Source organism: Giraffa tippelskirchi, chromosome 9, assembly GCF_054371585.1.
Source record: "Giraffa tippelskirchi isolate mGirTip1 chromosome 9, T2T-mGirTip1v1.2.pri, whole genome shotgun sequence".
NCBI classification, from domain to species: Eukaryota; Metazoa; Chordata; class Mammalia; order Artiodactyla; family Giraffidae; genus Giraffa; species Giraffa tippelskirchi.
This window is the reverse complement of record NC_137283.1, coordinates 91,521,584-91,547,233: the sequence shown is the minus strand read 5'-3', so window position 1 is coordinate 91,547,233 and position 25,650 is coordinate 91,521,584. Positions and strand designations below refer to the sequence as shown.

General features: G+C 37.6%; 1 protein-coding gene across 24 annotated transcripts in view; it reads left to right on the top strand.

Moving 5' to 3' along the window:
- The window catches only part of SNAP91 (synaptosome associated protein 91), a 156,198-nt gene that overhangs the window by 85,280 nt on the left and 45,268 nt on the right, over positions 1–25,650 (top strand). For 14 of the 24 annotated variants that reach the window (XM_081530490.1, XM_081530489.1, XM_081530484.1 and 11 more), the window contains exons 11-13: positions 1,021–1,048; positions 5,278–5,387; positions 7,480–7,595. In XM_081530490.1, coding sequence (XP_081386616.1) covers positions 1,021–1,048; positions 5,278–5,387; positions 7,480–7,595 — 254 coding nt within the window. Of the gene's footprint in view, positions 1–1,020; positions 1,049–5,277; positions 5,388–7,479; positions 7,596–24,061; positions 24,077–24,222; positions 24,391–25,650 lie in introns of all 24 variants that reach the window. The other 10 variants (XM_081530487.1, XM_081530485.1, XM_081530468.1 and 7 more) reach the window with 2 other exon arrangements.

Here is a 25,650-nt window from a genome sequence, read left to right as displayed (position 1 = left end):
AAGAGAGATTAAAATGCATCTAAGATTGTTAAATTTCTTTCGCTATATCCAGTGAAACAAAAAATTCATGATACTGTACCAAATTCCAGTTACTAAATCTCTGCTAATTTTATTTTACTTCTACCATGTGTGCTATTGTCTCTGTAAATAAATAGAAAACTATCCTCTAAGACCCTGATGATAGTCTTCTTATTGAAATCTTGTTTTTTTCCTTCATCTTGTTTCCTTACTAATTTATTTTCTGCCAACTCAGAGTAGTAAAATCTAAGCTGTTTAGGCAGTTGTTTCTGAAGCATTTTGCTGGAAATGATATACAATAATCAGTGCCACCAGTAATCTAACTGAAAAAAAAAATGTATTTCATCCTGATTTTCCCTCATTCTCTTAGAAACAAGCATTGAGGTTACCATTCTTTTCAAGTTCTCAAATTTTCACAGGATAATGAGGACATTTCTCATAGATAGTTTTCATCACAGCCATGAAAAAAAAGACAAGCTCTAGGACAGGAAAGTTGAGACACATATCAGGCATGGGGTGTGTAGGGATTTCTTTTTATTCTCATGTTCCTTTTATGTATCACAATTTGATTAAATGAATCACAATGTACTTTAATCTTCATGGGTTTTCTAACTTTTAAAAATATTAAACCAGATAGTTTTGAAAAAAATCTATAAAGCATTATTTTTCCCAGGTCTTCTTGGGCAAATTTTTTAAAATTGCAACTTGAGCAGTTTATTTTTGATGGACGTAGGCAATACAGATCAACTCCAGTAGTTAACTGAGTTGCTAGAGATACAAAAAAAGATTTTGGATTTAAGAATTTTTAGCACTAGAAATTAAGTGGATAGAAAACATTAGAAGCAGATGTCAGATAAAAATTGCTTTTAGAAAATAGTTTATTCATTACTTTAAAAAAGTCTGTATATAAACAAGTTAATGCTTGACCAAGCATCAGACTTAAATGCTTCTACAAATGTATTCAGGTTTATTTAGTTTTTATTCTTTTTGGTTTCCTTTTAGATCTGGTGCTCCCTCTCCATTAAGTAAGGTAAGTTTGTCTTGTGTTTTGTTTTGACCTTATTAACAACTTTCGATTGTAGAGTTCAGTGGCAGCAAGTACATTCACATTGTCAGGCAGCCATCGCTATCATCCATCTGGAGAACATTTTCTCCCCACGCTGAAACTCTGTACCCTTTAAACACTTACTCATCATTCCCCACCCTCATCCCCTGCTCATCCAGCTCCTGGCAAGGCACCATTCTACTTTTCTTCACTATGATTTTGACAACTCTGGGTGCCTCAAATAAGTTGAACCTCTCAGTATCTGTTCTTTTGTGACTGGCTTATTTTACTTAGCATAGTATCTTCCACGTTCATCCATGTTGTATTGGGTTGGCCAAAAAGTTTGTTTGGGTTTTCCCGTAAGATCTTAGCATATGTCAGAAATTTCCTTTCTTTTGAAGTCTGAATACTATTCCATTCTATGTATAGACCACATATTGTTCATCCATCCTTCCACAGATGATCTCTTAGGTCACTTCCACCTTTTGGTTATTGTAAATAACGCTGCTGTGAACATGGCAGTTCTTTAGAGTCTGCACCCAGAAGCGAAATTGCTGAATCATATGATAATTTTGGAGGAGGGCATGGCAACCCACTCCAGTATTCTTGCCTGGAGAATCCCATAGACGGTGGAGCCTGGTGGGGTCCACCAGGGTCCATAGGGTCGCAAAAAGTTGGGCCGACTGAGTGACTCACACCTTCACTTTCGTGGTAATTTTATTTTGAATTTTTTGAGGGAAGGTAAGGTAATTTTTTTGGTATTTCCTCTTACATTAGTTTCTCAGTCCAGTATCATATAGCAATGCCTACTTAACCCTCTATCTGGACTAAAATCTTTTTTAAGTAGAAATTTTCATACATTTATATGACAGCTGAGAACAAATATATCAGTGTAACATCTTACTAGTTTCAAAGGACTTTCAAGAACTCTGAATCATAGCCTTGTGAGATAAATAAGGCACATGATGTTGCGCCTGCCTTGATGGTGCGTGCATGTTAAGTTGCTTCAGTTGTGTCTGACTCTTTACGATATTGTGGAGTATAGCCCACCAGGCTTCTCTGTCCATGGGATTCTCCAGGCAAGAATACTGGAGTGAGTTACCATGCCCTTCTTCGGGGGATTTTCCCTACCCAGGGACTGAACCTGAATCTCTTAATGTCTGTCTGCACTGATCCATGGGTTCTTTACCACTAATGCCACCTGGGATGGTAAAGAAACCAATTGTCACTGGGTATCTTTCCAAACATGTCTTTTAGGCAATCTATTGTAATAACTAACATAGCTCCTTCAACTCCGTTTCTCCTTTAACATCTTGTAAGGACAAGATTACGGTTGTCAGTGACAAGAGTGATTTAGTTCTATAGGTCGGTAGTTTAGATTTGCCGTTGTATTTTTCAGGCAAAAATGTGATAAATGTGCTCTTTGCCCTTTGCCGAATTTCTGTCATGTAACTAATGTTCTTACAGATAAGAAGGGTGGCATTATGACTGCACAGGGTACCCCAGGCACCCTGTACTCTGTCAATACGTGACTGTCTGCCTAAGAGTCCCTCAGGGAGTGCCAGCAGTCAAACAACCAGCAGCTGCAGCTCCCTGGTGATTCTGCTACATGGCTGACTTTAAAATCATGTCTGTGGAAGAATTCTGTCGTAGGCCTGCCAAGTAGAGTGTGGTAAAATTCTGGAATCCTTTTAAGATGGTCTGTTTTGGCATTTTGGCCAAATCAAATTTTGACTTTCTCTTTTTGTAATAACAGGATTAGTTTAGTTCTGTTTTCCTCCCTCCCTCATCTCTTCAGAGCTGATTTTTACAAGGCAGTTTTTAATAAACCTTTGGAGACCATTTCTGCATTTCTGTTGGTAGATTCATTGCTGTCAGTACATTCTCCTTGGTATTTCCTAAACATCACTTTCTAAGCTTATTTACATGTGTCGGTTGAAACAAAAACCACAGATTTATTTCAGAGTTGTCAGTGTCCACAGGGGACAGCATGCAAATTCATTTTTGTCAGTTGTTTCTATTCCCTTGTTACTCTTTCACATTCCATTTGGAAACTTTGAATTTTTGGTGAAGAACAAAGCTTGAGTTGACCCTTTCTGAGCAATAGTGTTCATACTGCTCTTGGGTTTATCTTATATCTTTTTTGGCAGTGCCGAGTGCTTGGCACTTGTATATCTTTGGATTTTGAATTCTTTATTAGCTTTTATTCTTAGTGCTTGTGCCCATACTCAGTCACTCAGTTGTTTCTGGCTCTTTGCAACCCTATGGACAGTGCCAGGCTCCTCTGTCCACAGATTATCCTGGCAAGAATACTAGAGTGGGTTGCCATGCCCTCCTCCAGGGGATCTTCCTGACCCAGGAATTGAACCTGCGTCTCATGTTTCCTGGTTGGCAGGTAGATTCTTTACTACTGAGCCACCTGGGAGGCCCAAGAAAGAATACTGGATCAGGTTGCAACTTCCTCCTCCAGGGGATCTTCCTAATCCAGGGATCAAACCCTTCTCCTGTGGCCTCCTGCATTTGCAGGCCAGTGCTTTACCACTGAGTCACCTGGGAAGCATATTCTTAGGCAAATAGCTGTTGTTCAGTTGCTAGGTGGTGTCCCACTCTTTGCGACCCCCCGTGGACTGCAGCACGCCAGGCTTCCCTGTCCTTCACTATCTCCCAGAGTTTGCTCAAACTCATGTCCACATTAAGTTGGTGATGCCATCCAACCATCTTATCCTCTGTTGTCCCCTTCTCATCCTGCCCTCAGTCCTTCCCCACATCTGGGTCTTTTCCAGTGAGTCGGTTCTTTGCATCAGGTGGCCAAAGTATTGAAGCTTTAGCTTCAACATCAGTCCTTCCAATGAATATTCAGGATTGATTTCCTTTAGGAATGACTGGTTTGATCTCCTTGCTGTCCAAGGGACTCTCAAGAGTCTTCTCCAACACCACAATTTGAAAGCATCGATTCTTTGGCACACAGCCTTCTTTATGGTCCAACTCTTAACATCTGTACATGATTCCTGGAAAAACCATAGCTTTGACTATATGGACCTATTAAACAGATACTATTTAGGTCTGGAAACTCCTACACATTGCTTATCTCCTCAGTGTTTTTTCTTAAATTATTCTTTTTCAGATTTCCTCTACATTTGGACTGCTTGAAATTAGATGTCCTGTTACAGCAGTGGCTGATGGCCCTTGCTTGGTCTTGGTCTTTGTGCATTTTGCTTGCTGTTATGTCTCATTTCCACTTGCAGAACTGAGTATCAGTGGACTGATTTGAGATGTTCCATTCATCTTTCTCTTGTGAATACAGGCAAATTAAATATACCAAGTAAAAGAAAATAGAATTAGGATAGTTACTATACAAGCATCTAATTTTTTTTAATATATTAGCTGACTATTAGGTCCTCTTCTTAAACCAGCCTAGGACAATAAATGTTGGGTTGTATTTCATTCTTTATAAATTTTATCTTTCCATGTTAGTGAAGGGCTATCCTCAAGCTGTCAGTGACTTGAATCTTGTTTGGGGATTGTTCTCTGCTGTCTGTGAACTATTTTTTAAGTTAGATTTCTAGATGTTATAGTCATCTCAGAAGAGTTTGCATGCAGTCTGTTTAAGATTCAGAAAAGAATGGCCTTGGTTTTAAAGCAGTCATTGCAATTGATTTTTTTTTTCATTTTTGCAGGTAGCAAGATCTTTCCTACTAATTTTTTGTTTAGGAAATATGTTTGGCCTTCATTTTATTTTTTTTAAATTGAAGTATAGTTGATTTATGATGTGGTAGTAGTTTCCGATGTTCAGCAAAGTGATTCAGTTTTATATACGTGTGTTAATTCTTTTTCAGTTTCTTTTTCCATTTTAGGTTATTACAAGATGTTAAATGTAGTTCATCATGCTATACATATTCAGTAGGACCTTGTTTGTCTGTTTTACATATAGTAGTGTGTATTTGTTAATCCCAACCTTCTAATTTATTATGTGGCTTTGATTAAAAATATATGCATAGAAGTCATTGCAATTGTAACATTTGAAACATGCTTTTTCTACTATTGATTATTTATTATAATTCTCAATTTGAAATTTTCTTGAGTTTTTTTTTTCCCCATGAAGAGCTACCAAAAAATTGCTGGAAATGGCATAGGTCTGCAGAGTGGAGGGCCTGTTGCCTTGTGTCCTGTAGATTCAGATTTGACCAGAGCATGCTGTGCCTCTTCCCTTTCAGTCTTCTCCAGCCACAACTGTTACGTCACCTAATTCTACACCAGCTAAAACTATTGACACATCGCCTCCTGTTGATTTGTTTGCAACTGCATCTGCAGCTGTACCAGTCAGGTTAGTTCATGAGAATGCAGCAAACTGTTTATTAATATTTGGATTAGGCTTTCATTTTATTTTTATGTATTGAACCCAAATGACTTCACAAAATGAAATGTTGTTCTAGTGAATATATGCTCTTTGGGGTTATTTTCAGGCACACAGATTAAGTTCTTTTACACCTTATACAGTTATTTCAGTTTGTGCCTATCAAAGTGTAAGAAAGACCTGAGCTCTGAGAACTGCCTTGTTGCTCAGGTATTTGGCAAAGAAAGTGGAAGAAGGATGCACACAGTTCAGCGTCTTCTGAAATGGATGATACGGACAATGTTTTCTGAAATTTATTTCTTCTTTTGTGAAATTTAAAGGATGTCTTGAAGTGCTGTAAAATGAAATAAACTGAAGTGAAATGCAATTGTAGGTTGAGTAGATGGTGCATATGAGGAACTCAAACTCCACTGGTAGGAAGAAACTGTCAGGACTGGTAGAAAGAAAGTGCCAGGATGCTCCTAATTGCTTTTATAGCACCTAAAAGTCAGAATAGCAGTGAGAAAGATGAGGATGACTGTACTAAATTTCTGAGGTGCCTAAAAGGAAGCCCCAACTAAGAGAGGCTTCCTCAGGTATTAATTTTAGGTCAACTCTTTGGTTTTTTTGCCTTGAGAAGATTGTAGTCCCATCTTGTAGTATCTGAGACTCTGATTATGAATGCTCTGTACTTGGAGACTTGAATTTTGAACTGAGCAATAAATCCACATACCGTATCCATATAGACTATGCCTGTTGGTCTCCACTTACTTAATTCTCGTTTTATAATCACAGGCTTGGAAAGGCCAAGTCCTTTCTGCCTCTATACCAAGATAAATTGCTTCTTATAAAAGCTTTGATTCAGGTCTTAATAATAAATGTTTCCCTATTCTGGCTCTTAAACCAGTTGTACTTACGAAATAGATATCAAAACTAGGCAAGTTTCAAAGAATATTACTTGCAAATCTAATATGTGAAAAAGATAGGGATTGAACTGCTGTTTATAAAGAGGGTTGGGGAACCTGGACCCTGATGGCTTAGTACCTGATCTCACAGCCTTTAAGCCAGTGCTCCTTAAACCTGAATGGACAGTGAACACCTGGGGTCACAGTAAAATGAAGACTCTGATAATAGTAGATATGGGGTAAGCCTGGGACTTTGCATTTCTAACAAGGTCCCAAGATGCTGTTAGTTTGGAGATCGTACTTTGAATAGCAAAGCTCTAGGCTCTTCCTTGGGAACTTCTATAGATGAAAGAGCTTTGGAAAACACAGCCCCATCTGAATAAGAGTGAAGAAATATGGAATTGTTTATGGATGAGGCCTCTTACAGGCCAACTTGATATGTTGCAGTTTAACGTAGAAAAAAGGTACAAGAGTGACTATTCGTTTTAGTGTTCTTTGTTTTATAAATAAATTCTTCTTTTCAAGATAAGAATTATTTACCATGATACAAAAAAAAATACAAAAAATTTTAGGAAATAGAGAAAAGGAAAAAATTACCAATAATTCTCTTTAATCTTTGGAGCATGTTTCCTTTTGTCAGAATCCTCATCATCAGCATTTCAGATGCTACCCAGTGGACATAACATGTTTAAAATTCCCACTTGCTTTGAGGCATTTAGATTTTCCCTTTTTCTTTCTGCTCTATGATTCGCTGAGTAAGCCATTGCTTGAAGTATGATTTAACTTTGTTATCTGTGGAGCAGTAGTTGGCAGACGATGGCCCATAGATCAGATCTAGCCCACTGTCTTTGTAAATAAGTTTTTATTGCAACAAAGGCATGTTTGTTTGTTTACACACTGTGTCTTTTTTCATGCTGCACTGGCAGAGTCAAGTAGTGACAGAGGCTGTCTAGCTCACAAACCTAAGATGCTTAGCATCTGGCCCTTGACAGAGGTAGCTGGCCAACTGTTTGTATAGAGGAACATGTTTTAGTGCTGTACTTCCACAAATATTCTTCTCTTGCTGAATTTAGAATATCCAAAATCTGTGATGTTTTCTGCCTAAGTCTTTATTTAAAAAACATCTTTGCATTTTAAAATTTCAAAAATCTGATTGTAAAATGATATTTGCCTTTCAGCACTTCGAAACCATCTAGCGATCTCCTGGACCTCCAGCCAGACTTCTCCACTGCAGGGGCGGCAGCAGCAGCACCAGCACCAGCACCGCCTTCGGGAGGCGCCACTGCATGGGGAGGTGAGTAGAATCAGACAGCTGTGCTGTTTTTCTATTTAGCTGTTTTCATTCAGGTTATATTTGTTACTCTTCCCTTCTGATTATCCAAAATGGTGCTAGAAACTGGGGGAGAAAATGCTAAAAATGGCATCGATTGATTGAAATATATATTGAAAGAGAGACAAAAAGTACCCGTATGTGTTATGTGGATGTGCTCTGTTGCTCAGTCGTGTCCGACTCTTCCCAACCTCGTGGAGTGTAGCCCTCCAGGCTCCTCTGTCCATGGGATTCTCCAGGCAAGAATACTGGAGTGGGTTGCCATTTCCTCCTCCAGGGGATCTTCTCGACCCAGGGATCAAACCCATGTCTCCTGTGTCTCCTTCATTGGCAGGCGAATTCTTTACCACTGAGCCACCTGGGAAGCCCCCAAAGTACCTATAATACAGTTAAAATATTCAAGTAATCATGTAGTTTTTGTTATTAAAGTTGAAACAATGGGAATTATTTTTTCTTAGCTCTTCTCGAATCCTGATGATTTTTAGTAATTGCTCTCTAAGATTTCAGGCCTTAGAAGATTGGATGTTTCCTTCAGAACTTATGAGATTACTGAAAGTCAGCATTTTGAATTTGGTTTGTTCGAGTGTGATCTCCCTAGTTGATTTCTTTAGATCTGAATCGGTTTTATTCACATGTATTTGATTTCATGCAATTGGAAATCTGGGGTAGATTCTTAGTTGTGCCAGAAAAGATCCATACTAAACTGGTTAAGAGGAATCATATGTAAGGACTTGATTTCCACTGTATTCATGGATCTTGGGGAAAATTACACTTCTATACATATTTGATTTAAAAGGATACTTAATACCAATATAAAATTAAGTTGATTATTGCTTCATTCTTAAAGTTTCATAGAGTTGGTATTAAATACCTACTCTACCACATCAAACTATCAAAGTAAAAATTTTTTTTAAGTTTGAAAATGGCTCATACAACTATAGAAATAACACAGAGGGAATGACATAAGCAAGATGATCAAATAGGAGGTGTTCCATCATACCTCCGCACAGAAGCAATCATTTGGCAGCCATCCACAGACAAAAGTGCCTTTGTGGGTGCTTTGGGATCCAGGAAAGAGGTTGCAAAGCCCAAGATCAAGAAGGCTTGATTTGAGAAGGCAGGTCCAGGTAGGGGGCTCATCGACCTTGGTCCTGGCAACAGACCTGGAAAGACTGCCCTGCCCCTTTGGACTCATTACAGCCCTCTTTGGCCATGATCCTGCCACCAGCAACATCTGCCAAGGGACCAGGGAAGAACCATACACACCCACATGTTAGGTAACAGGTCTGCCGACCTTGGTCTCAGCTGCGGACCCTGAAACTGCCTGTGACCCAGCTCCATCCTCTCTCAGTCTTGGTCCAGGAGCAGTCTTGCCTGCCCAGAGATTTAGCAGGAAACATACCTGTCTTTGCACTTAGAGACAGGCCCAGACCTTAGTCCAACCTGAGATCCTAAAGAAGCCTTGTGACTAGGCTCAGCTCCTCCCAGCTGCAGTCAGGAAGCTGTCCTGCCCACCTGGGGACTTTGTGGGAGACAGACTTATTGATACCCATAACGGCAGGCCTACAGATCTTGGTCCCAACTGTGGACCTTCAAGCAACTATCTGACTTGATTCAGCCCCACTTAGCTACAGTCCAGGGCTAGTCCTGCCCAGCCCAGAGACCTACTAGGAGCTACACCCAAACACGCACTTGGTAACAAGCCCACCACCCCGGAACTCAACTGCAGACCCTAAAGTGGACCCTTGTTCCATTTCCAGCCCTACTGGGGTTGGAAGGCAAACCAAGGTTGTGAAGGCAATCCCATCCACTCAGGAACCAGGAGGCAGGATCCGTACCCACCTAAGACCCTGGTAACAGGCCCACCAACATGGGCACTACAGCGGACTCAGGAGTAGCCACATGAACTTGCCCCAACCCCATTCAACTACAATCCAGAGGCAATATCATCACCCCAGGGACCTGACAGGAGAAGATCTTCACCTGCCAAAACTAGTGTTTAAAAACAGGAAGAGGTGTTTTTCCTTCAAATGCACAGGTACCATCACAAGGCTACATGAAATACAAAGAATCAGGCAAAAAAAAACCTCCATGACACTGCCAAAGGAAACTAATAAAGCTCAGTAACTTACCCTGAAGAAATCTAGATTATCTGCTAATGAATTCAAAATAATCATCCTAAAGAAGCTCAGTGAGAGTCAAGGAAGCACATGCAGGCAGCAAAACAAAATCAGGAAAACTGTACATGAACAAAATAGGAAAATAGAAACTATAAAAGGGAACAAAGCAAATTCTGAATGAAATAGAATACAGTGACTGAACTGAAAAGAAAGACTCTGTAGAGAGCTTCAACAGAAGACTGAATCAGAATAAAAATCACAAACTCAAAGATAGGTCATTAGAAAATAGCCAATTAAAGGGATAAAAAGGGAAGAGGATGCATAGAAGACCTATGGGACTTCATAAAATGAATGAAGATATACATTGTAGAAGTGTCAGAATGTAAGGAAAGCTTATTTAAAGAATTAGTGGCTGAAAACTTCCTAAATCATGGGAGAGATACGGAATTCATGAAATTCCAAAGTCTCCAACCAAGATCAATCCAGAGAATATTACCTAAGACACAGTATATATAATCAAATTGTCATAAGTCAAAGACAAAGAGAAAAATTCAAAAGCAACAAAAGAAAAGCAGTTTCTTCTATACAAGGGAATCCTGATAAGGCTATGAGCATATAATGATAAAATCAATTCATTAAGACGCTTGCTCCTTGGAAGAAAAACTTTGACAAACCTAGACAGCATATTAAAAAGCAGAGACCTTTGCCTGCAATGGTCCTTATAGTCAAAGCTATGGTTTTTCCAGTAGTCACGTATGGATTTGAGAATTATAAAGAAGGCTGAGTGCCAAAGAACTGATGCTTTTCAACTGTGGTTTTAGAGAAGACTCTTAAGAGTCCTCTGGACTGCAAGGAGATCCAACCAGTTCATCCTAAAGGAAATGAGTCCTGAATATTCATTGGAAGGACTGATGCTGAAGCTGAAACTCCAGTACTTTGGCCACCTGATGAGAAGAACTGACTCATTAGAAAAGACCCTGATGCTGGCAAAGATTGAAGGCAGGGGAAAAAGGGATGACAGAGGATGAGATGGTTGGATGTCATCACTGACTCGATGGACATGAGTTTGAGCAAGAGTTTGGGAGATAGTGAAGGACAGAGAAGCCCGGCATGCTGCAGTCCATGGGGTCACAAAGAGTCGAATACAGCTGAGCAACGGAACAACAACAACAATTCATTAAGAGGATATAAACATCAAAATACCTAAATATGTGAAGCAAATATTAACAGAACTGAAGGAGGAAATAGGCAGCCCTACAATAATAGTAGGGGGCTTCAGTATGCCACTTTCAACAGCAATAGATAGGTCATCCAGATGGAAAGTCAGTTAGGAAACAGAAAACTTGACAGTTTACCCTAACTGGACCTACAGACATATACAGAAAATTTCATTCAACAGAGCAAAATGTACTTTCTTCTCAATTGCACATAAAAAATTCTCCAGGGTGGAGAATGTTGGGACAAGAAAAAGTTTTTGATGAAGAATATTGAAGTAATATTATGTATGATTCCTGACCTTCAGTTGTATGAAACTAGAAATCAGTAACATAATAAAACTTTGAAAATTCACAAATACATGGAGATTTAATAACATGTGGCCAACCAATAGGTCAAAGAAGAAATTAAAAAGAAATTTAAAAGAATCTTGAGACAAAAGAAAATGGAAACACAATATATCAAAACTTACCTGATGCTGCAAAAGCAGTTCTAAGAGGGAAGTCTATAGCGCCAAATGCCTCCATTAAGAAAAAAAGATCTCAAATAATCTACCTTTCCATCTCATGGAATTAGATAAAGAACAATTCTAGCCCAAAGATAGCAGAAAGAAGGAAATAATAAAGATTAGAGCAGAAATAAATGAAATAGAGACCAGAAAGATGTTAGAAAAGATCAACAAAACTGAGTTGTTTTTTTGAAAAGATGAAATTACTTTTGTGTGCGTGCATGCTCAGTTGTATCTGACGCTTTGCAACCCCAAGGGCTGTAGCCCACCAGGCTCCTCTGTCAGTGGAAATTTCCAGGCGAGAATACTGGAATGGGTTGCCATTTCCTACTCCAGGGAATCTTCCTGACCCAGAGATCAAACCCACATCTCCTGTGTCTCCTGCATTGCCAGGTAGATTCTTTACCTGGGAAGCCCAAAATTACCTTTAGCTAGACTAAATAAGAAAAAAGGGCAGTGACTCAAAAATAAAATCATAAATGAAAGAGGAAACATTATAGCTGATACCATAAAAATACAGAGAATCATAAGAGGTTGTTGTGGGCAATTATATGCCATGATTGGATAACCTAAAAGAAATGGATAAATTCCTAGAAACAGACAGCTGACCAGCAAACATACAACTGACAATCATGAAGAAATAGAAAATCTGAACAGATTACATGAATAAGGAAATTGAAGCAGAAATCAAAAACCTCCCAACAAAGAAAAACCCATGATCATATAGCTTCATGAATGAATTCTGTCAAACCTTAGGGCGTTCAGGATGGGGAACACATGTACACCCATGGCTGATTCATGTCAATGTATGGCAAAAACCACTGCAATATTGTAAAGTAATTAGCCTCCAACTAAAATAAATAAATTAAAAAAAAAATTAATGCCAGTCCTACTCAGATTCTTCCCAAAAAATTGAAAAGAGGAAACATTTCCAACCTTTATCTTTTTGAAGCTAGTTTTACATTCATACCAAAGCCAGATACACACACTACACAAGAAAAGAAAATAACAGGCCATCATTCCTGATGACCATAAAACTACAAAAATCCTTCACAAAATATTACAGACTGATTTCAGCAGCACATTAAAAGTATCATACGTCATGATCAACTGGGATTTCTCCTGGGATGCAAGGATGGTTCAACAGTTGCTAGTGATACACACCACATGGTAGAATAAAGGATGAAAGTCATATGATTATCTCAATAGTTGCAGAAAAAGTACTTAACAGAATTCAACAACCTTTCATGATAAAAAAAACTGGCAACAAATTAGGTAGAGAAGGAAAATATCTCAACATAATAAAGGGCATATATGACACATCCACAGCTAACATGATTCTTAATGATGAAAAGCTGTAACATTTTCTTCTAAGATTAGGAATAAGACAAGGATGCCTACTCTTCAATTCTGTTCAACATAGTACTGGAAATCTAAGCCAGAGCAATTAGTCAAGAAAAAGAAATGAAAAGCACCCATATAGGAAAAGAAGAAATAAAATCGTCTCTGCAGGTGACGTGATCTTATATGTAGAAACCCAAAAGATGCCACCAAAAAACTGTTAGAACTAATAAATGAATTCAGTAAAGTTTGAGAATCAAAATTTATGTATAAAAATCAACTACATTTCTATACACTAACCACAAACTATCTGAAAAAGAAATGAAGAAAATAACTCCATTTATAGTAGCATTAAGAAGAGTAAAATATTGAGTTGGCCAAAAAGTTTGTTTGGGTTTTTCCATAACAACCCAAATGAACTTTTTGGCCAACCCAATACTTAGTAATAGATTTAGCCAAGGAGATGAAAAGCCTGTACACTGAAAACTATAAAACATCGATGAAAGAAATTGAAGACACAAATAAATGGAGAGATATCCTTTGTTCATGGGCTAGAAGAATTAGTACTGTTAAAATGTCCATACTACCCAAAGTGATCTACAGAATCTGTAGAAAAACTGTAATGGCATTTTCCCGTAAATAGAAAAAAATCTGTTATTCATATAGACCAAAAAAGACCCCACATAGCCAAATAACTCCTGAGAAAGAAAAACAAGGCTGGCTGCATCAAACTTCCTGAAATCAACCTGTATTACAAAGCTCCAGTAACCAAAACTGGATGGTACTAGAATGAAAGCAGACATCTCAACCAGAACAAAACAAGAACACGAGAGTAGAGAACCCAGCCCAGAAATAAACCCATGCATAGTCAGTTCACTCATCTTTGACAGGGTTGCCAAGAATGCACAACAGGAAACGGATAGTCTCCTTAATAAATGGCATTGACAAGACTATATATCTATATGCAAAAGAATAAAATTGGAACCTTATCTTACATCATGCACAGAAATTAACTCAAATGGATTAAAACAAATGTAAAATCTGAAACCATAAATCCTAGGAGAAAACATAGGGAAAAAAACTCCTAGACATTGATCTTAGCAATGAATTTTTTGATTTGCCACCAAAAACACAGGCAACAAAAGCAAAAATAAGCAAGTGAGACTACATTGAAACTAGAAAGCCTCTACGTAGCAGAAGAAACAGTCAAAAGAATGAAAATGCAACCTGTGGAACAGAAGAAAGTATTTGCAAGGAAAAAAAAAATAACCCAAATACCTTGATTTTAAAATGTTGCAAGGACATAAATGGACATTTCCATAGAAGATGTGCAGATGGCTAACAGGTATATGAAAAGGTGTTCACTGTCATTAATCATCAGGAAAATGGAAATCAGAACCAGAAATAACACCCCACACTTGTTAATATGACTATTATTATTCGTAAGGTGAGAGAGAAGTGTTTGTTGAGGGTGTGGAGAAAGGGAATCATTAGACACTATTGGTGGGAATGTAAATTGGTGCAACCATTGTGGAAAACAGTAGAGTAGAAGTTCCTAGAAAAAAAATGAAAATAGAACTATTACATGATTCACCAATCTCACTTCTAGGTGGATGGATATCTGCACTCCCATGTTCACTGCAGCATTAGCCACAATAGCCAAGATATAAAAATAACTTGTGTTTGTGAGCAGATGAAAGGGTGAGGAAAACATGTTGTACATATTTGATGAAATATTATTCAGCGCTTTAAAAAGAAGGAAATTCTCCTATGTGTGACAATATGGATGAACATGAAGGACATTGTGCCAAGTGAATAAATAGGCAAGACACAGAAAGACAAATATGTACGATCTCACTTATATGTGGAATCTCAAAAAAGTCAAACTCATAGATTCAGAAAATAGAAGTTGCCTGGGGCTGGTGTTGAGCAATGGAGGGCAGGGCGTGGAGTGGGTAGATGTTGGTCAAAGGGTGCAAAAGGTCACTTGTAAGCTGAAGAGGAGAGCTAGTGTACAGTATGGTTACTGTAGTTAATAATACTGTGTTGTATACTTGAAACTTGCTAAAAGAGTAATGTTAAGTATTAAACTACAAAAACACAGAAACTATGTGAGATGACGGATGTGTCAGTTTGATTGTGGTCATCTTTTCATAATGTATATGTATAGCAAATCATTACATTGTGCATCTTAAATATATAGAATTATTATATATCAGTTAAACCTCAGTAAAGCTGAGGGGGTTGAGTAGAAACAAGACTGGTAAAAGACTTTTAACTGGCTGATGAGGAAACCAGTAAGATGATAAAGCTGGTTAAAAGAGCATTTTGAGGAACTGGGATTTATAGGAAAGGAATGTTAAAATAAGATGACTAGTCTTACGTTTAGATCTTTAATCCATTTTGAGTTTATTTTTGTGTACGGTGTTAGGAAGTGTTCTAGTTTCATTCTTTTACAAGTGGTTGACCAGTTTTCCCAGCACCACTTGTTAAAGAGATTGTCTTTTCTCCATTGTATATTCTTGCCTCCTTTGTCGAAGATAAGGTGTCCATATGTGCGTGGGTTTATCTCTGGGCTTTCTATTTTGTTCCATTGATCTATATTTCTATCCTTGTGCCAATACCATACTGTCTTGATGACTGTGGCTTTGTAGTAGAGCCTGAAGTCAGGCAGGTTGATTCCTCCAGTTCCATTCTTCTTCCTCAAAATTGCTTTGGCTATTCGAGGTTTCTTATATTTCCATACAAATTGTGAGATGATTTGTTCTAGTTCTGTGAAAAATACCATTGGTAGCTTGATAGGGATTGCATTGAATCTGTAGATTGCTTTGGGTAGAATACTCATTTTCACTATATTAATTCTTCCAATCCATGAACACGGTATATTTCTCCATCTGTTTGTGTCCTCTTTGATTTCTTTCATCAGTGTTTTATAGTTTTCTATATATAAGTCTTTTGTTTCTTTAGGTAGATATATTCCTAAGTATTTTATTCTTTTTGATGCAATGGTGAATGGTATTGTTTCCTTAATTTCTCTTTCTGTTTTCTCATTATTGGAGTATAGGAATGCAAGGGATTTCTGTGTGTTAATTTTATATCCTGCAACTTTACTATATTCATTGATCAACTCTAGTAATTTTCTAGTAGAGTCTTTAGGGTTTTCTATGTAGAGGATCATGTCATCTGCAAACAGTGAGAGTTTTACTTCTTCTTTTCCTATCTGTATTCCTTTTATTTCTTTTTCAGCTCTGATTGCTGTGGCCAAAACTTCCAAAACTATGTTGAATAGTAGTGGTGAAAGTGGGCATCCTTGCCTTGTTCCTGACTTTAGGGGAAATGCTTTCAATTTTTCACCATTGAGGATAATGTTTGCTGTGGGTTTGTCATATATAGCTTTTATTATGTTGAGATATGTTCCTTCTATTCCTGCTTTCTGGAGGGTTTTAATCATAAATGGATGCTGAATTTTGTCAAAGGCTTTTTCTGCATCTATTGAGATAACCATATGGTTTTTTTCTTTCAATTTGTTAATGTGGTGTATTACATTGATTGATTTGCGGATCTAAACGTAAGACCAGAAACAATAAAACTCCTAGAGGAAAACATAGGCAAAACACTCTCCGACATAAATCACAGCAGGATCCTCCATGACCCACCTCCCAGAATATTGGAAATAAAAGCAAAAATAAACAAATGGGACCTAATTAAAATTAAAAGCTTTTGCACAACAAAGGAAACTATAAACAAGGTGAAAAGACAGCCTTCAGAATGGGAGAAAATAATAGCAAATGAAGCAACAGACAAACAATTAATCTCAAAAATATACAAGCAACTTCTGCAGCTGAATTCCCGAAAAATAAACGACCCAATCAAAAAATGGGCCAAAGAACTAAACAGACATTTCTCCAAAGAAGACATACAGATGGCTAACAAACACATGAAAAGATGCTCAACATCACTCATTATTAGAGAAATGCAAATCAAAACCTCAATGAGGTATCATTTCACACCAGTCAGAATGGCTGCTATCCAAAAGTCTACAAGCAATAAATGCTGGAGAGGGTGTGGAGAAAAGGGAACCCTCTTACACTGTTGGTGGGAATGCAAACTAGTACAGCCACTATGGAGAACAGTGTGGAGATTCCTTAAAAAACTGGGAATAGAACTGCCATATGACCCAGCAATCCCACTGCTGGGCATATACACCGAGGAAACCAGAATTGAAAGAGACGCGTGTACCCCAATGTTCATCGCAGCACTGTTTACAATAGCCAGGACATGGAAGCAACCTAGATGTCCATCAGCAGACGAATGGATAAGGAAGCTGTGGTACATATACACAATGGAATATTACTCAGCCATTAAAAAAAATACATTTGAATCGGTTCTACTGAGATGGATGAAACTGGAGCCCATTATACAGAGTGAAGTAAGCCAGAAAGAAAAACAACAATACAGTATACTAATGCATATATATGGAATTTGAAAGATGGTAACGATAACCCTACATGCGAGACAGAATAAGAGACACAGATGCATGGAACAATTTTATGGACTCTGAGGGAGAAGGTGAGGGTGGGACGTTCTGGGAGAATGGCATTGAGACATGTGTATTGTCATATGTGAAACAGAGCACCATTCCATGTTCGATGCATGTGACAAGGGCTCAGGGCCGGGGCAATGGGATGATCCAGAAGGATGGGATGGGGAGGGAGGTGGGTGGGGGGTCCGGGAAGGGGAACACATGTAAACCCATGGCTGATTCATGTCAATGTATGGCAAAAACTATTACAATATTGTAAAGTAATTAGCCCCCAACTAAAATAAATAAATTTATAAAAAAAAAAAAAAAAAAAAAAAAACAAAAAAAAAAAAAAAAAAAATTTAGTCATTCTAATTGATATGTAGTAATAAAAAAAAAAAAAAAAAAAAATAAGATGACTAGGTTGGGTAAAAAACTGGTTAATGTCCAATAGGGCAATAAAAATCATGTCTTGAGGTTATCTTTTCTCCCAAACAGAGTATTATTTATATCACTAGCAGACAAGAGCTGTAACTCAATACATCACTTGAGAATCAGAGTCCTTAACTAATGTTAAATTGAAACATCAAATGAAGCTTCATTGCATAGGTAATTAAACAATCCTTGGGTGAGCTTGGTAAACATTGGCAGAGTGACATCAGAAGAACCTGCTATAATCTCTTGATTTTATTTCTGAGTTTTTTGGTAACAAAATGAAAGTAACTAGTTGTGAAATCAAGTTGCTAGCTGTGAAAGTGCTGCACTCAATATGCCAGCAAATCTGGAAAACTCAGCAGTGGCCACAGGACTGGAAAAGGTCAGTTTTGGTTCCAATCCCAAAGAAAGGCAATGCCAAAGAATGCTCAAACTACCACACAATTGCACTCATCTCACATCCTAGTAAAGTAATGCTCAAAATTCTCCAAGCCAGGCTTCAGCAATACGTGAACCGTGAACTTCCAGATGTTCAAGCTGGTTTTAGAAAAGGCAGAGGAACCAGAGATCAAAGTGCCAATATCCGCTGGATCATCGAAAAAGCGAGAGAGTTCCAGAAAAACATCTATTTCTGCTTTATTGACTATGCCAAAGACTTTGACTGTGTGGATCACAATAAACTGGAAAATTCTGAAAGAGATGGGAATACCAGACCATCTGACCTGTCTCTTGAGAAACCTGTATGCAGATCAGGAAGCAACAGTTAGAACTGGACATGGAACAACAGACTGGTTCCAAATAGGAAAAGGAGTACGTCAAGGCTGTATATTGTCACCCTGCTTATTTAACTTATATGCAGAGTACATCATGAGAAACGCTTGGCTGTAAGAAACATAAGCTGGAATCAAGATTGCTGGGGGAAATATCAATAACTTCAGATATGCAGATGACACCACCCTTATGGCAGAAAGTGAAGAACTAAAGAGCCTCTTGATGAACATGAAAGAGGAGAGTGAAAAAGTTGGCTTAAAGCTCAACATTCAGAAAACTAAGATCATGGCATCTGGTCCCATCACTTCATGGGAAAAAGATGGGGACACAGTGGAAACAGTGTCAGACTTTATTTTTGGGGGCTCCAAAATCACTGCTGATGGTGGTTGCAGCCATGAAATTAAAAGACGCTTACTCCTTGGAAGGAAGGTTATGGCCAACCTAGATAGCATATTTAAAAGCAGAGACATTACTTTGCCAACAAAAGTCCATCTAGTCAAGGCTATGGTTTTTCCAGTGATCATGTATGGATGTGCGAGTTGGACGGTGAAGAAAGCTGAGTGCCGCAGAATTGATGCTTTTGAACTGTGGTGTTGGAGAAGACTCTTTAGAGTCCCTTGGACTGCAAGGAGATCCAATTAATCCATCCTAAAGGAGATCAGTCCTGGGTGTTCATTGGAAGGACTGATGTTGAAGCTGAAACTCCAATACTTTGGCCACCTCATGCGAAGAGTTGACTCATTGGAAAAGAGTCAACTAATAGGAAAAGGAGTACGACACGTACACCAGTTTTTTTCCTAATTAATTCAAGTAAATATATAGGATAATATGAAGTTGAGAGATAATAGTTACCTTTGCTGCTACTGTTTAGTTGCCAAGTTGTGTCCAACTCTTTTGTGATCCCATGCACTATAGCCCACTAGGCTCGTCTGTCCATGGGATTACCCAGGCAAGAATGCTGACGTGGGTGGCCATTTCCTTCTCCAGGGGATCTCCCCAACCCAGGGATCGAACCTGCATCTCCTGCTTAGTAGGCAGATTCTTTACCACTGAGATTACCTGAAAGGCCCCATAGTTACCTTGAGTTTGCATTTATTCTATAGATACACAGTGATATTTGAAGAGGATTCTAAATTATAACAAATATGTTTTGTTGTGCTTTATTGACTATGCCAAAACCTTTAACTGTGTGGACCACAACAAACTCTGAAAAATTCTTAAAGAGATGGGAATACCAGACCACCTGACCTGCCTCTTGAGAAATCTGTATGTTCTTTTCTGGCCATAATGATAGTAAGAGAATTTCATTTTCTAATGATGTGTCCACATCAAGTGTTTACAAATTTCTCATAAGGGTTCTGGGTACTAATAAATATTGCCAATTTAAGGGACATATTGTAAAGGATAGTACTTCTTATTGGTGTGAACCAAATTTAGCATATTCATATTTTATAAATTTAATTTAAATAGTGCATATTACATGTAGCATTCTGTTGGCCAATAATGATCATCTTTGACTGAAAGAATACAAGGCATTTTTAAAATCCCTATCTTTCTCCCCATAATAGGGAGAGTGTTTTTTTCTTCATAATAAATGCATCCTTCTGTACAAACAAGTGAGTGTGTGTGTATTGTATTTCTGTGTATCTTAGAACTGGAAAATGGCTAATTTCTTATTGTAAATGCTTGAAGTAAAATTTCTACTTTTTGAGAAATACAGAATTACTCCTAGGGTTTTCTTAGAATTAATAGACTTAATAGAAATTTATTAACACACTCTTGAAGGCTCATCAATATTATGTGACCACATGACTTTGTTTCCACATGAATATTATTAATAGCTATACTATAAGCAGTGTTTGTGACCCATATTACCTTTTGCTTGTTAATTAAATGTAGGTAGGGCATATCTGTAGGTTGTTTTCATGCACATTCATGTATACATACACACACACATACACACACACTTTCTCTCTGTGAAAGATTTATAGAAACTTTGAAATTCATAGTCCTATGTCATCTTAAATGTTAGCTGTTGCTCTTTTTTTATTGAAGTATAATTGGCATACGCCAATTATATTAGTTTCAAGTATACTACATTCAGCATTTCTGTACATTCTGAAATGATCAGCACAATCAGGCTAGCTACCATCTAAGCCATTACTATTATTAACTTTCATTATCAAGCATTTGATATGTTCTGGATATGGGTGAGCACTTAAATATATTAACACACTTAATCTACAGTGTGACTCCATCTCACTGCACCATATAGATCTCCTTGTTAATTTAGTTGTAGTTCTGTTTCCTTGGTTACGGGGAATGTTTTCTAGCAATTTCTGTAATACAAAAACAAAAAAAGGCTCTGATTAAGTACTACTTGCAAATGAATTGAACTCTTATGCTGTAGTGGGTGTTTTTTTTAATAGTTTACTGCTACTGCTAAGTCGCTTCAGTCGTGTCCGACTCTGTGCGACCCCATAGACGGCAGCCCACCAGGCTCTGCCATCCCTGGGATTCTCCAGGCAAGAATACTGGAGTGGGTTGCCATTTCCTTCTCCAGTGCGTGAAAGGGAAAAGTGAAAGTGAAGTCGCTCAGTCGTGTCCAACTCTTAGCGACCCCATGGACTGTAGCCTACCAGGCTCCTCCATCCATGGGATTTTCCAGGCAAGAGTACTGGAGTGGAGTGCCATTGCCTTCTCCGTTTAATAGTTTAATCCTCTATAAAAAGTAGCAGTTTTGAGAATATTTGATAACTGTTCCCATCATCCTATAATAGGAACTCACTTTCATAGTAGAGAAAATTTTGCACAAACCAAGAAATACCTAAGATAAATTATGCTTCATGTAGAAAATTAAGATTTTGGAGAGTAAAACCTGTGGTTTCCAAGAGTAGAAAAAGTTTTTCAGCATCAGTTATCCACCAATATGCTTAATCACTGTACATTTTCCTAGGAAATTTTACTTTCCATCTTTTTCTATCATTCTTGTCACCCTCCATCCTAACAAAAGATTGAGGAACAAAAGAGCAAGGAACTAATGTTTTAATCTTTCATACTTTTTGTTTTAAATCCTTTATTTTTTTTCTTGATTCAGTATTGAGAAATTATCCATTTATTCTAGATTGCCCATTTTTTGGTGTTTAATTGTTTGTAGGAATCTCTTATGATCCTTTGTGGTGTTGGTTATAACTTCTCCTTTTTCATTTCTGATTTTATTGATTTGGATCCTCTCTTCCTTTTTTCTGTAATGAATCTGGCTAAAAGTTTATTCATTTTATTTTTTCAAAGAGACAGCACTCAGTTTCATTGATCTTTTCTGTTGTTTTTGAATCTCTATTTCATTTATTTCTGCTCTGATCTCTATGATTTCTTTCCTTATTCTAACTTCTGTTTGATCTCCTTTTTATAGTTCTTTTACATGTAAGGTTATGTTGTATTTGAGATTTTTCTCATTTCCTGAGATAGGCTTGTGTTGCTATAAAGCTTCCTCTTAGAATTGTTTTTGCTGCTTCCCATAGATTTTGAGTCACTGTATTTAATTTTCACTTGTCTCTAGGTATTTTTTATTTCCTTTTTTTATTTCTTCAGTGATCCATTTGTTTAGTAATGTGCTGTTCAGCCTCCATGGGTTTGTGTTTTTTGAGTTTTTTTCATGTGGTTGATTTCTAGTCTCAGCATTGTGTTTGGAAAAGGTCCTTGATATTATTTTAGTCTTCTTAAATTTACTGAGACTTCCTTTGTTGCCTAGTGTGTGATCTATCCTAGAGAGTGTTCCATGTGCTCTTGGAAAGAATGTGTATTCTACTACTTTTGGATGGATTGTTTATATATGTGTGTGCATAAGCATTTAAATTTATATAAAATAAAAAATACATGTATAAAGTCTGTCTGATCTAATATGTAGTTTAAGGCCAGTGTCTCCTTATTGATTTTCTGTTTTGATGATCTGTCCATTGATATAAGTCCCCTACTCCTTTTGTGTTACTGTCAGTTACTCCCTTTATGTCTGTTAATACTTACTTTATGTATTTAAGTGCTCCTATGTCGATTGCGTGGGGCTTCTCAGGTGGTGCATTGGTAAAGAATCTGCCTGCCAATGCAGGAGACACAAGAGACTCACATTTGATCCCTGGGTCGTGAAGATGCCCTGGAGTAGGAAATGGCAACCTGCTCCAGTAGTCTTGCCTGGAAAATTACATGGACAGGGAAGCCTGGAGGGCTACAATCCATGGGTTCGCAAAGAGTCAGACATGACTGAAAGACTGAGCACATACACACACATACATGTTGGATACATATATGTTTACAATTATCATATTTTCTTCATTAATCGATCCCTTGATTAGTATGTAATATATTTCTTTGTCTCTTATAACAGTGTTTATTTTAAAGTGTGTTTTGTCTCACATAAGTATTGCTACCCTGGCTTTTCATTTTCAGTCTGTGTGTCTTTATGTCTAAAGTAATTATTATTAATGTCAAATTTATGTTCTCAACCTTTTAAATGTCTTCTGGATCTTTTGGTTTACTGAGTTCTCCTATCGTTTTTAAAGCTCTGAAAAAAATAGCTTCCAAAGGAGTTTTGATAAACTTTGATAAAGTTTATTCAAGTTTAAAATAAATTTCCAGTAACATTCATGAATTCATATGTGACCCCTGAGATGTATCACATGACTGATACTAGAGGAACGCATTGGACACTCTAAATGTTTAACTTAAAGTCATACTATAGTTAAAAATAATCCCTCTTAGGCTTATTATTTAGGATGCCATCTGTAATCCCACTGTTGATCACTAAGAAAGTATGAACCTCTCAATGGAATGCTGACCTCAGAAGAGCTGAAAAGTTTTGATACTACAGAATGTCTCACATTCATCTTGAAAATAATTTTCATATGTTGTCACATAATGTTTATAAGTGTAAAAGTCATATATTAAACCAAAAAACATCTGGTAATATGAAACTTATGAAGAAGAAAATAGGTTTGAGTTTCTTTTCTTTAATGCTTAAACTTTCATTCAAGTTAATATGTTGCACAGTCAAACTATAGCCATTTTAAAGCTTCTATTCATGCTCTGGTATTCTACACTGAAATGACACATCAAATAAAGAGGATCAGCAAAGTTCAATTAACTGTGGTTTCTTCAGAATTGACAATTATAGTATAATGAAATCAACCAAAGCAGATGAAATGGTAATCTGTTAAGAAATCAGTTGAGTTCATCAGAGTCATTTAGATCTAACTTAAGGTAAGTCTCTTGACCTCCCTTGCTCTCAGTTTTCCCATCTGTGAAATTGGAAATTTGATCTAGAGGATCCCTAAGGTCACTTCTGGCTCTAAAGTTCCATGACAATAATAGGTAACATTTATTTTTTAATTACAAATGGTCCAGAAAGGTACATAAAGCTAAAATTTCTTCAGTGAGTACCTCACCCTGCTTGGACATTGGTGTGGTTGAAAGTTTCAGCTTTATCTCTTATTTCTTCATTTGCTGACCCCGTGGACATCAATAGACCTTTTGGGAGAGGGTGAGTAAAGCTTTATCTGTAAACTTCTGTTTTGAGAGACTTCCGTATCTTAATAATTGTCCTCACTTTGATCATTTGGAGCCTGGTATATCTTTTGTCCTTTCCTTTTCTTCTCTTCCATTTGTTCTGCGTCTGGTGCGACGTAGATTCTCTGGCTGCACTTTCCTCTGTTCCCTCCGAAGCGCAGATCTCAGATCCGTTTGCACCAGAACCTACTCCTCCTGCTACAACTGCTGAAACTGCAGCTCCTGCAGCCTCTGCCTCAACTACCACAACTGTCACTGCTGTCACTGCTGACGTCGATCTCTTTGGAGGTTAGTCAGTCACGTCACTCTTCTTTCATTTTCCTCCCAGGATTACTAAAATTACCATAGTATGAAGATGTTTCAAATATTTTACACAATAGAACAGTATGACACAACTTTTAAGTACTTTTTAAATGTTTGTTCATATATATCTTTGCTCAGTTTGTCAACTTCATTTAATTTTAGTGCTTTTAGAGCACAGGTTGCAATGCTTTGGACCTATTTTATTTTCTATTTTTTTGCAAAGTTACAATTTAAGTCACTATTAGGACTCTTGTCCCATATATGGGCTCAAGCCCTGCAGTATCTATAAGGGTGGTCTCAGATCCTTCTATCCTTCCATTTTTAGGATTGGGTTTTTGGAATTTCTTTTTAGATTTGAACTAGTTGAGAAGGAAAAAAATATTTGGGGAATATGGGAGGGGAAATTCTGATCTAAGTTATTTTTTAAGACAAAAAGTCCTCTAAAAGTTCAGACCTAGAGGTCTCTGAAAAGAGTTAAAGGACATCCATTTTTGCAACCTTAAGCTTCTTCTTTGCAAGCAAAGATTTGGATTATCTTTGGCTTCAGAACTTTGAGAGATCACTGGAGTCAGTACTTACAGTGCTGATTGAAAACAGGTTTTAGATCAGACTTTGAAATTATAGTCTGAAAATATTTTTTTCCATGCAAATGTAAATTCTGACAGAGTTGGTTTACAGCTGTAAGCCTGAGTCAGATATCCTAGGCTCTGCCAGTATAACATGCCCGGACCCAATGAACCATCTGAAGCCACTTTATTTACATCTTCCCATCTTGAGTGGTGCTTGTGTCCAAACCTGGAGAAGTGCTTATTTTAGATGTGTACATTGAATAGTGCTATAATCATCATAGTTTTATGTTTCTTCATTTCAACATAACATCTTTCCCAGGGCATTTTGAGAATATGGTAAAGAAATCAGAGGATGCAAAAAAAAAAAAACAGTGGATGCAAACAATGTGGTGGGGGCAAGAGAGTTTTGGCAGGTTCTAGTAGGACTCCTAGATTCCCCTGAGAGCATACGCTTACACACCATCACGTAACGCTCCTGTGTGCCCCTCTCCGAAGCTCGCCAACGGTGTCGAAGACAAGGAGTCCTCAGCTTGACACTGCAGTGTTGCCTCTGTTTCATGTGAGGCAGTTTGCTGCTGCCTTGCTGCAGTGCCATGCTATTACAGAAAAAATCTGCGTTTATTTTAACAAGTAGAAGGGATTTTCAGATTCTTAAATAGTTTACTATGAAGAATTA